The 13,361-nt window shown below is 41.2% G+C and overlaps 1 protein-coding gene across 15 annotated transcripts in view; it reads right to left on the bottom strand.

The window, feature by feature from the left end:
* Positions 1-13,361, bottom strand: part of Pard3 (par-3 family cell polarity regulator) — a 515,659-nt gene that overhangs the window by 226,453 nt on the left and 275,845 nt on the right. For 14 of the 15 annotated variants that reach the window (XM_026777989.1, XM_026778008.1, XM_005345907.3 and 11 more), the window contains 2 exons: positions 8,251-8,342; positions 5,960-6,043 (listed from right to left, as the gene is read on the bottom strand). In XM_026777989.1, coding sequence (XP_026633790.1) covers positions 5,960-6,043; positions 8,251-8,342 — 176 coding nt within the window. The remainder of the gene's footprint in view (positions 1-5,959; positions 6,044-8,250; positions 8,343-13,361) is intronic. The other variant, XM_026777997.1, reaches the window with a different exon arrangement.

Here is a 13,361-nt window from a genome sequence, read left to right as displayed (position 1 = left end):
AGCCTTCCCTTAGAGTTGCTGAGCAGTCTCTCTGAGGAACAGGAGGAAGGAGAAGCTCAGAAAGCAAGCTGCTGGATGCTGCATCTCTGCGTGTGATTTTTGGTTGCATAATTAAAAATTTAACTGCTCAGATTATATTAAGGATTCACCACTACATTTTTACAAGGTTCATTAGCCTAATTATACACTTAATTCAAACAAACTCAGTTGCACATGTTAACATTTTAATTCTAAGTATAAATTATAACCAATGATAAAACTGAAAATAAGTAACAAATGTTTAACTGACATTTAAATTGGCTGAGTTAGTGTGGGTTTTGCTTTGATAATCTCCACTCCCACAACTGTCATCCAGCTCTATGAGGACGATCACAGTTGATCTTGGTAAAGGCTGACATGGCACAAACATGACAGTGAAGGCAGGGGATGAATGGGTTTCCTGGCAAGAAAGACCTTGTCGGCTCCCCAGGGGTTACAAGTAGGAATTAGCAACTGTGCATGACTTAGAACCACGGTCGTGGCCACAGAAGGGCAGTTTGAATATGATAGGGATTTCAGTTAAAACAGCAGTACTGGTAAACAGGAGATCATGTTCAACAGACAAGTAGAAAATGATTTTATGTAACACAATACCCTATACAAAGAATGTTTATAATAAAAAAGGTTTAATTAAAACAGAATTCTTGTAAAGAATCTGGGAGAGGGCTTGCCAGCATCTGTGAGGCCCTAGGCAGGATGCCCGGCGCAACCACAAAGTGCAGGAACTGGACAAAAAGGCAGATAAACATGGGGAGTTTCTTTAAATCAAAGCAGAAATTAGGCATTATTCTACTGCATTGACAAAAACACAAATTTTCTAAAACTATAAAAAGGATGGAGCCAGGTTTAACCCAGGTACCTGGAAGAGCTCCTGACAATGGCTGGCCCCTTGCAGGCCATGAACCATGCTCTACCTCAAGAGGGCTCAGATTCCCTGGAGCTGGAGTTACAGGACAGCTGCCGTGGATGCTGGGAACAGAACACTGGGCTCGATTTCTGTGGCATCTTATTTATGCATGTGTATACATATATGGACATGCTACAACATGGGGTCAGAGAAGAACACTGTGGAGTCAGGGTTTCCTTCCAACATGGGAGACCCAGCAATGGAACTCAGGCTTCAGGTTAGCAGCAGGCAGCTTTCCTTGCTGAGCCGAGCTTTTGGCTCCTGGCTATAATTTATTGATGAATGTCTTCACACCACTGTAAACAGCTGCTTCCATGGTGCGTGCAAATCTTTGATGTCCACACCTCACGTAGGAGTGGGACTGATAGATTCTGTCTTTAGAAATCACTTCAAGACTTTATATCTTAAATAAATATAATAATAATACCGAACAAATCTCCTTAAATAAAACTGACAAGCATCTAATTACAAGTTGCATAAGAAAAGGGAGTATAAAAGAAAATACTTAGTAATAAAAGAAGAGCCTTGGAAGCAGACTGTGCTATGCTATGGGCATATGTTAGGCACACTTGTGTCTACTGGCAAAGACTTAGAACCTGTACTGCAGACGTAGACTTTGGAGTCAGGCAGAACCTTTGCAGTATCATCTTCGGTGGTACTGCGATGCCAACGACTGACCATCTCCCAACCAATTGGGCATACTTGTGTGAGCATCCTCCGTTGGAATGTGCTCCAGGAATCGCTACCTTTCCAGAATAACATCTCTAGGACAGAGCGCTTATTTCCTTCAAAGAATGGGTCAGGCATATAGTGCTTTTCAGGGGCTTTTGAAGTCCTGCAGCATGTGGAGAATATCTTTTAAAATACATGCTTCTCAAGTCCATCAAAGTAAATAGACATTCTAACAATTTTATACCTCTGGCCCCCAGTTTGGTAAATGATTTTACATCTTGTTTTGTACTGACCCAAGGTTATACTATAATCATATTTCTGTATCATTGGAAAGCCTCAGAAAATTTGTCAAATAATACCACAGTCAGGATATGTCATTACCATTTTATTTTATTTTTAATTTTGACTGGCCTTGAACTTAAGATCCTCCTCCTTCTGCCAGTACAGTTAGCCTACAATTTTATTTCAAACTAATAGCTATGGATAGTTTTTAGAAGGTAAATTACCCTAATTCCACCAAACAATGTCATAATTCTTTGTTATGAGTGTCTTGAAAGTATTTGCGGTTGTGACATAAAGTTGCTTGTCATGTGATAGGAAAGTGAAGTAACAGATGGAAAGTTAAAGTATTTCAAAGAAATGAAGCCAGATGAGGAGTTCTGAGTGGAATTAGCTCACCATCTTTGTGAAACGTCTATAAAGAGACATAAGCAACACAGCATCCTAGAGAAGACAATGCTGTGAACTTTCCTGTTGCCTGTGTCTAGGACAGAGTCAGTCACCCAAGGCAGAGCTAGGAGATCAGCCCTCCTTATTGCTGCCAATGAAGGCACAACGTTCAACTTACTAGAGAAAATAGCCTACCAAAGAGTAGCCCTGGCAAGGTCAGAAATGAAGCTGCCACAGCCAAGCGGTTGTAAAGCCCTCTCCCACCCTACTCTCCGAGTTTAAATTCCTGTCTCCCCTCACTACATGTGACATCTGAAGCAGTCCACGAATGTCCCTTCTCTATGCATAATTCTCATTCTGAATTAGATTGTGATATTCTAAACAAGAAAGCAAAGATTACATGTACTTATCATTTCTATAAAAAAAATCAATATTCTGGGGGAATTATTCAATTAGGTATGGCTCTGAATTTGAGATGGCCCTAGACTGAGAAAATTTTCATTCTAACTATTCTTGGAGATTTCAGTGTGCATGCTTGTGCTGCTGTGTTCCCACTAAAGGACATGTGGTTCCATCATGACTTCTTCCACATATATTCCTTTCTGCTGTATCGCTTTGCTCAATCTGCCTGGGATTCCAGCTCTTTACGACTTGCCATTACATTTAAAATCATCCTCCACCACCAGCCATTCTCAGTTTCAAAACTCAGATACTGCTCTTCAACCAGCTCACAGATCATCTACCAGGTAGCTACAGTAAGCATTATCATATAATTATAATTTATGCAAAAGTATAATGTATGATTTCCTAGCTATTGCTCCACCTATACTGCAAGTCCCTAGAGAAAAAAAAATGGGGTACTGTTCACTTTGTTTTCTGATGTCCACTTTCCTTTCCAATGAAAAGTTTCTCTCAGAGTTTATGAGGGTGAAATACAGTGTTCTGTTGATCTTTGTTTTCTGGCACCCAGCATCCTCATCACAAGGTGGGGCCTCTCAGGATTTCTGACAGAACAGAAAGGACCATGCCCAAGTGTTTCTGAAGGCTCTAGTCCCCTGAAGATGGGACAGCGTCTAAGCAAAAGTATCCATCTGGGTCAATGTCCACCCAACTCCAGAGAGCTAGAAGCATCAGATTCATGCAAACTATTGAAGACCCAGGGTCCTGGCTAGTTTTTTTGTTTGTTTGTTTGTTTGTTTGTTTTGCCAACTTAACACAAGCTGAAGTCATCAGAGAGGAAAGATCCTCAAGAAAATATCTCCATAAGATTCAGCTGTAAGTCATTTTCTCAATTAGTGATCAATACAGGAGGGCCCAGCCTCCTGCATTGTGGATGGTCCCATCCCAGGGCTGGTGGTTCTGTGTTATATATATAAAAGCAGGCTGAGCAAGCCATGAGCAGCAAGCCAGTAAGCAGCACCCTGGCCTCTGCATTAGCTCCTGCCTCCAAGTTCCTGCCCTGCTTGAGTTCCTGTCCTGATTTTCTTTGTTGATGAACAGCAATGTGGAAGGGTAAACTGAATAAGTCTTTTTCTCTCCAACTTCTTGTTTGGTCGTGGAGTTTCATTGCAGCAACAGAAACCCTATGACACCCAGCACGCACGTTGAGTGACAACCAAGTTCTTCTGTTCTGTTGCCACGGGAGAGTGGTGATGACGGGAAAGGGTTTATGAAGTGTCTGCTTTTTGTAGATCAAAGACATTGTTCTTTATACAGGAAAACTGTGTATGATTTTCCTCATGAAGAGTCAAATTATAATGAATTAAAAAGGACCCAGCTCCAGAGCTGCTGGTTCTAAAGGAGAATTTGTTTACTTGGATGGGTTTTGTGCATCCAAACTCAACACCATGGTAACCACCAACTGTGGTAGGCTTTGCAATATTTTTCTGAATTCACCCTACTGGCAGGTTTATTTCTGTTTCCTCCCTTTGCTTTAGGCTTGTCATCTGTTTATTTTATCCTAATGTCTTTTCACAGTGAGGTAGGAAATGTGTGATACAAGAGAGAAAGTAACATGTTTGCGATAAAAACACTGGTTCAAAGTTGGCACATACACGATAATCTTATTTGTGATAAATTCCAGCTCACAGGAAGTTTCAGATACATCAGCACCAGGAAGCTATGACCCATGCATTTTAACTTGAAGTTTCTTATGAAAAAATTCTAAACATCTTTAAAAGAAATAAAAGCCAAGATACCTTTGAAATATATTTAAGTGAAAGTTGCTCGAAGATATTTTGATGTTTTTCCAGAGTTAAAAGAAAAAAATAAAAGAGAAAGAAAATCATGGAAGGAATAAAACACCACTCCAAAACTGAAGGTGAATTTATATGCATCAAAATCCTGGACTCATGGTGCTTCAACAGAATCTTCATAAATTCACTTTCCAACTTCAAGTAAATCCACAAACTATATTTTAACCAAAGGAACAACATAAATCTGGGCTTGCAGTCACCATATTTAACAGGGAAAGCTGTACAATCACTCAAAGACTTAAGACTACAACAGCCCATGTTTGGCTATGTGGTAATTCATACTCTGCCTTCCAGAACACGCTGCACAGTAGTTTTAGCACATGTGGCTGGTGCCCTGTCACTGATCTGGGATCTCACTGTTCCACATGCAGAGCCTCAGGCTCTAGCCTTGACTCACAATGTCCGTTCTCAGCTTTCCTAAGTGACGCTGGTTCTCAGCCGTGGTTTGTGTTCTTAGTCATCTGCCTACACTGACAAGTGAGGTTTTCTTGTCTGTGTTCCAGGTTCTCTATTGCTGGTCTAGGTTTTGGTCACTGAGGGAGGCTCCCAGTCCCTTAGTTCTCCAATATGAGTATAAGGCTACTTGCCAATTCCCCTCCTCCCAAACGCCTAAGTATTTCCTAAAAGAATAAAGTAAAAACACTACAAGGACTAAGGCATAAACATGCTTCTCTGGGTAAGAACAAAGTGAACAAAAGGGAGGGAAGTCACATATGCACAGAGCTAAACCCAGGGATAGAGAAGGAACACCCCACCTGGCCAAGGCATCTGCCCAACAAGCAAGCCTTAATACCAAAATTAACCAACACTATTGGAATATAATAAAACGTCCAAAACAATTTTATTGCATGGTTACGGGGGAGAACCAAGAAAACTCATTTGACATTTGTAAACTTTAAGGAATCATTTTCTCTGCAGTAATGAGGTTGAAAATAACAGCATAACATTTGGTGCCGTGAGCATTTGGAGATTCAAGTCGGCTTGCCCAACTTTGTAAGGAATTTTAAAAAAAAAAACACACACCAGTATCTTACCTAATTGCAGAAGTGAGCTAACAAATATAAACTTAAAACATATTCCTACCTAAGATATCCAGGTAATTTTTTAATTGCACAATTTCTTTTCCCCAGATAATTGCTGTAGCTTCCTCAGGTTTTGAAAATCCAGGCAGAGTTGTTAGCTCGTGACAGAGTCCAGGAAGTCGCAGTAAGCACTAATCGTATGTTTGTTAAGGTAAGCTGCTTATGTGTGTCCTTCCTGTGCACAGAACCTTCCATGGCCAGGCTATGTGTACTCTGTAGGTATGTATAAAGGAAGCAGCAACAGACCCCATGTAAACTATCTGTTACGCATGCGCAAAGTCAACACAGAGAACAGCGGACATTATGATCAATGAAAAACCTGCAAGATACATTACCTGCCGCCTCGCGCACTGAACGGCACTACATGGATCCCCAGAGGCCCTCCATCGTTGGGGACTTGTACGAGCTTTACCATATCACTGTGAGACAATGGATGAATGAGGGAGCATGAACATGGACGGTCAACAAAACCAAAACAGAAACAAAACAAAAGCCGCCATAACACAGACACACACGACAGAAGAGAACCAAACGAAAACCCCACCAGGCGATAGGCATCCAAGTACACACTCAGGAGCGCAGGCATGATGAAGAGGAAGCACTGAAGGACGCCTACCTGGATGCTAGTCTGGAGACAGCTGAGTTACAAAGGGCACAGAAGGGGTCCTCTTGGACCACTGTCTTCTGAGCAATATGACTTCATGATCACTCAGCACCCAAATGGCTAACTTGAGAAGTCTAAGGTTAGCTAGATACAGGCATTGTGGACACACAGCTCATGAGAAGTTACAAAGTGTTCCAATGCATGTCAATTTATCCATTCTCCCAATAACCCAATAAGGTCAAAGTTTTTGCTCCTAGAGGCTGACCGACCAGAGGAGATCGCTAACGCCTTTATGGCTCACTCTGATGATCCATCCCTATTCCTAAGCTACAGAGAACTTCGAAGGGTCTATGGAGCGAATCCCTCAAATGTACCCACTAAAACCAAATATTCTTCGTATTTGCTGCTGATCCTTAAAATTATGAAATGTATTTCAGCAACTAACACAGAGGTGCCTCTGAACAACTAAGCTTGGTGTGATGGCCAGGAACTGATATTATTAAAGTTACTTCTATGAATCTTAATCATCAGTGTTGCCTTGAGATTAATGAAAATTATAGTAGACAAAGGGTAAATTTTTAAACTACTTAAGAGATGTTGCTTTCTGGGCAGATTTTTCAACATGTTCACACAATTTCAGAGATCGGTATGTATACCAATCAATATTCAGAAATAGGATTTCAATTAAATAACTATTTTAAGCAATGTGGAAAATCACAAGTGACCACCATTAGGTTTGACAAAGATCATAGTGTAGTTTTTATATAATATGAAATGCCTGATTTTCTAACATATTTCTTATATAAGTAGTTGGTACTAACACATGTGCTATGACTGCCCCACTTATACAGAGACTAAACGCAATTAGTGAAAGGGACAGTCAACAAAGCAAAACAGAATCACGTACATAGGTTTTAATTGTACAGACTAATTAAAAGTCAGGCGTGGTGATTTATGCCTATAATCACAGAATCCAGGAAGCTAAGGCACGAGGACTGTTATAAATTTGAGACCAAATTAGGCCATCCAATGAGATCTTTCTCTAAACAAACATATTTGTCCACACAACTAAAATGTTTACTTAAGTAACATGTATGCATCATTTTTCATTCCATTATTTTAAAAAATCCTGTTTTGAAACTGCTGATACTATTTGAACGCTGGCATTTCTTTAATGAAGAAATGCATAATTTGAATAGCTTTATTTTTATTCTACATTTCATTTAAAAAATGATGGTGTGCCAATCATCTCTTAAATTGAAGTGTTCCAAATGCTGCCCACTTAGCTGTAAACCCATCCTAGCTGGGCCTGCTTGACCCCACTGTGCATGCCTCTAGCAGCCTCCCTTAGAAGCCAAGAGAACACTGATTATTTATAAACAGCGTTGTCTTCAAAAGAATAGAGCAGTAGACTGTTCTCCCAGCTCCTGTCTACCAGGGGGGAGTACTGAGAGCAGCCACCACTGCAAACATGGTAATGACCAACACAGCTCTCAACCTGTGAGGCAGGAATAGCCTAAAGTCGTGCCCTGCACGCCTATGCTATGACATTCATCATTCCATCAAGTATCTTCATAGACCCTGTTTCTTTGACTAAAAATTGCAAGCATGTGAGTATGGGGGGGAGGGGTAAGACCAATGAACACTTTATCCAACTAGTATTTAGAATAAGATTAATATGATTATCTTTTAACTTAGCAAACTTGAACGAATGATGAACACACAGACATATGAAGCAATCTGAAAACAGTTACAGTTTACAGAGCTGTTAACATGACAGACATTTTCCATCAAAAACTCTGTTAATCTAATTTAGTACTTTTCACCAAGGCATGAAACCCAGGGCAGGTACACATGAACCTCCATACCAAGAAAGATGTTCTTGGGGGAAATGAAGCAAGGCAGGCATGGCTTTGACCGAAGCACAAACATTCTGCACGCCATATGCTTCTGCAACACTTAACTGCGGACACAATGCTCCACATACACGGTACAGATTGAGGCGAAATCCCAGGAACTTACTCGAGAGAAAAGTTGGGCATATTCTCCAAGCCAGTATCAGCGTGTCCAACCGGCTCCACTCGACTGCTGTCCTCTTCTGTGCCTTCTTCATCCTAGAGTGTGTGACAAGAAAAGCGTGCAGGGTTATGACAGAAACTGGACAGCACGATGACCCTGTTACGAGGTCTTGTGTCTAGGGAGGGGCCCTTGGTTAATAAGACAGGAATGTCTTCCTCAGTAAGCAAGGGTCTCAAGAGTCAGCATGTTCTAGGAGACACTCCCAGGATAGGACAGAAAACTGAACTGCAATTGAGGCAAAATTGTTTATCTCTTTATTTGTACACCATTTCTCGAATGTATGGTTTAGTAGTAATAAAATGCTGCAGTGATGTGATATATTCAGAAGTGAGCATCTTTATGTTGGACATTACAGCCTAAAATACCTCAAAGGCCAGAAGAGGTGGTTCTAATAAACCAAGACCATCTACCAAAGACTTCCACCTCTTTACTGACCCATTCAGCTTATCAAAGTGAGAATGTAGTACGGGAAATTCCAAGCCTAAAGTCCTTGCTCCAGGGAGGTTTCCCAAAGAGCAACGCTAAGCAACTGAGGCCCTCATGCCTTTCACAGGATCAAAGTCTCGGCTACAAAAACTCTTATCTATTTCGGCGAACACAACAAGACCCAAGATAAGAGAAAGCAAACACACTCATGTGTACGGCCCTTGTACTTGCACACTGCCTTGGAAAATGCACTACTATGTCACAGATACTACTGAGGATGTTGGTATTCCAGAAGATGAAGGTGCAATAAATGTTGCTTGCATAAATAAATGAAATATAACCTACCCAAGAGCATACCTCAGTTTATCATCTTGCCTAATGTCTTTTCATTAAGGAGTTCACTAGTCAATCCTTACTTGGCTCTTCTAGACCACTTGAATAATGATGAACATGCCTGATTGTTATCAATGTTCATAACTAAATCAACATATTTCCAAAAGACTCATTTTCCAAATACAATGGTTCAGAGGGTCAAGTGTATTTCAATTTGAACTATCTGGCAACAAAAACAGACTCTGTAAAATCTGTCTAACCAAAGCAAAATTAACCCTCAGCAATCTCTAGAGTTGTCTAGTTATTAAGAATATCTTAATTAATCTATATCTATGATTATAAAATAATTTAGATATATATAACTTTATTTTATTTCTCCTTTATTTCTATTTATTTTTTATTGCTTGTTTCACAAGAAATTTACTAAATCATTTATTCTGAGAAAGGCAGCCCACCAGTAAAGAACATTTTATCTTATTTGAGACAGGATCTCATAGTTCAGGCTGACCTCAAACTTGCTTTGTACCTAAGGATGACATTAAATTCTATTCCCTTTCCTCCTCCTTCCATATGATGGGATAGGCACATGATCATGCCTGGCAAATTTCTTATTTTTCCTCACATTTAAGTTATGGTGTGTGTGTGTGTGTGTGTGTGTGTGTGAGAGAGAGAGAGAGAGAGAGAGAGAGAGAGAGAGAGAGAGAGAGACCAGTTAACAAAATGGTAACAGGACAAATGACACAGAGCACTGAGAAAGGCAGATCACTTCAGCCCTTCCTGTCCTCTCCTAAGAAGGCAGGGTTCTAGCTGTGGCACACGACCTGGGAGGGGCAGATGTGCCCACGCATCCTGCATGCCCTATGCTGAGGAGCTGGGTTCTTGAAGATTGATGCTCCAGTGCTTCGAGAGGCTCTAATATGCACTTCTTAGCCATCTATCTCTCTTAAGCACTGGCACATAATACATCTCAAAGGTTAACAGCATCTTGAACCTGCCTAAGAACAGCACTTTGAATGTAAACACGCACGCCCTAAGTGATGCTTCTCCGTTGGGAGTTGGGGGTGGAAAGATGGCAGGATCGTTTATAAGCCAGATGTAAGGCAAAAAAAAAAAAAAAAAAAAAAAAAAAAAGATTGTACAGGTTAAAGACATTTTGTTTTAAGATATATAAATAATTTAAGTCCCACCAAAATGTCACACATTCCCTGCCGAAATTATGTGGCACCAGGAACACAGCCACATAAATGATGCCCTGAATACAGAGACACACCAGGAAGAGGCAATTTGCAGACTATTTCCCTAGAGTGGGTACCCAGGCTCTCAAGCATGGAAAAGACTCTAGAGATCTGGGTACGGTGGTCAGTTTGGGCCACAATAATTCCTATCATGAGACTGCATGCAGTTGCCGAGGGAACCACGGATTAGCATCTCTAACTTTTTTGCATGGGTCAGCATCAGTTCCTACACCGTTTATTTTGTCTTTTAAAAGCTTGTACACACATTTACTGCCAGCAAAACTAAATACTGCATCCCGCTGTAACCATAATAAAAATAAGCCCTGCTATCATACAATCAGTATTTAAGGATGGCAGTATTAATTTAAGCTAGATGCCAGTAAGGAACACACAGGTCAGGCACAGAGCAGTCTCCAGCCCTCTTTGTTATTTAAGAATGCAGAGGTTGAAAGCTCAGGCTGAGGGGTTAAAGCACCTGAGGGTGATGCTGAGGGAGGTCTGGTGACTACTTTCTTTGTCTCTATGCCTTCTGCAAAACGGGGACGAGAAAGACATGCTGCTTTCTGGAATGGAGGAGACTAAGACAGCCCATGCCCCGGTGAAGCAAGGCATTGGAACACTGTGTCTGCAAAACTTGGCAACTTACATATGTCATCAAAAGCAAGTACTGGGGATGGCGAGATGGTGAAGTACATGCACAGCTTGTTCAGCGGAGCTGAGTTTGGCTCTCAGCACACACATCTCATGGCTAGACAATCATATATAATTCCAACTACGGAATTATATCTGAAACCTCTGGCCATGTTGGGCGCCTACACTCATGTACACTCCAATACAGGCAAATATATAAAATAACAAAAATAAATCTTAAAAAAAACCCAAAATCCAAGAATTTGACAAAGGAAATACACCTTGACAAATATTTTAAGGTGATTATATACCAATAGAACACACTTAAAATTGTATTTATGTATGAGTGTGTGCTCCCATGAGTTTGTGTGTACCATATGTGTGGAGGAGTCCGTAGAGGCCAGAAGAAGGCATTTGTTGTTCTGGAATTAAAGATAGAGGTGGTTGTGAGCATCCATAAGGATGCTGGGAACTGAACCCAGGTACCCTGCACGGGGAGCAAGTGCTTTTAACCTTGAACAATCGTTCCAGTCCCTAATATAATGTATCTTATACAGTAATGGCAAACTTGCCTACTCTCCTTTTAGATTCTGCATGCCTTGCAAAATAGCTTAATATAAACATACTGCCCATTCAATTACATGAAAATTCCACACTTGAGAAACTTGTATAACACCTGATGTTTATTGTGCTTTGCTGAACACACAGGATTTTCATTGTGAAATGCCTCTAGGATGACAAAAATCAAACATATATATATATGCACACATACAACACCTGGTGGGAGAAGAAAACACTGTGGATTACCAGCTAAGGAAATATCCAGAAAGCAAATGGCAACAACTGTGATGACATCATGAATATATGCAGTTATGACATGCCACGTCTTACCAAACTGTGGTTTCTGTGATCTTAGCTCCTCCAGAGCTTATGGGTGAGCCTGTAATACCTTTACGGACTCTGCAGAAGATGCAGGGCTAGGGGAAGACAGACCAAAACCAATCACAACACCAAAGCCAGTTTGCTCCTTCCGCACAGAGTTCCCATCCAGCTTTCACAAGACAGCAAGCAAAGGGTGACCTGGCAAGCAGAGAACCAAGGACAAAAGGAAAGATTGCCGAGGCTGCAGAATAAGAGACTGTGCCTATGATCCGCACTCTGTACTGTGCAAATATCCTCGAAACAAATCCGTACAGAGTGGAGGACCCCAGGAACCCATCAGAACCAAAGTGTCCTTAGGTCACATATCTGTATAGGTTGGTTTTTGTGTGTCAACTTGACACAAGCTAGAGTCATCGGAGATGAAGGGGCCTCAGTTGAAGAAATGCCTCCCTGAGACCCAGCTACAAGGCACTATCTCAACTGGTGATCAGTGCGGGTGATGCCACCCCTGGGCTGGTGGTCCTGGGTTCTATAAGAAAGCAGGCTGAGCAAGCTAGTAAGCAGCACCTTCCATGGTCTCAGCATCAGTTCCTGCCTCCAGGTTCCTGCCCTGACTTCCTCCAGTGATGAACAGCAATGTGGAAGTGTAAGTCAAAGAAACCCTTTCCTCCCTAACTTTGCTGTTTGGTCAGTGTTTCTCCACATCAGTAGACACTTAACTAAGACAAGAGCATTACAGAGAACATACTAATAGAAGCATGAGAGTCAAGGGAGCATGTGTAAAGAGTACATTTTCAGAAATGCACAGTCTTCTTTAGGACCGCACCCTAGCAAAATCCCAGAAACTCAAACAAAGCAAGGAACTCCTATGGAGTCTCAGATGGAGGTGAAGGAGCAGCTCATGTTCACCCTGGAGCAGAAGGATGATGATATCTGGAAAGCAGTCTCAAGGAAAGAGAAATGGCAACCCGTCATGGACAGGGCTGGAAAGACGGCTCAGAGGTTAAGAGCACCAGCTGCTCTTCCAGAGGCCTGGAGTTCAATTTCCAGCAACCACGTGGTGGCTCACAACCATCTATAATGGAATCTGCTGTTCTCTTCTGCAATGCAGAGTACTTATACATAAAAATAAATACTTTAAAATAAAAAAATAACGGGCAAAACCCAGAGTTGCAATCTCTATACTTTATCTCCTTTCTTTATAGTTATGAAAATAACTCATTCAGCATTCTGAATACTTCCTCTGGAATTCTGCCAGGTTCTAGAATCTTTATTCATATAAATAAACCTTTGTTTGTTTATTTGTTTAGGTTGTATTTAACCAGCCTGTCTTTGAACAGGGAAAACAGTGAGCGTTTGATACACACAGCAGAGTGAGATGTTTGAGGTCAGTTCACACAGAACGGAAAGCACTCTGTGAAGCTCCCTTGCCCAGCTTCTTGTGAAACATCAGTGTTCTGACGCTCTTGTTAAGCTAGCAACACAGAGGCTAACCTTGGGATTAGTGCCTCAGAGCACGGCTACACCCTTCACCTTTGGGTGAGAAGC

The sequence above is a fragment of the Microtus ochrogaster genome, chromosome 4, assembly GCF_000317375.1.
Source record: "Microtus ochrogaster isolate Prairie Vole_2 chromosome 4, MicOch1.0, whole genome shotgun sequence".
Taxonomy (NCBI): Eukaryota; Metazoa; Chordata; class Mammalia; order Rodentia; family Cricetidae; genus Microtus; species Microtus ochrogaster.
This window is presented reverse-complemented; position numbering and strand designations above follow the sequence as displayed.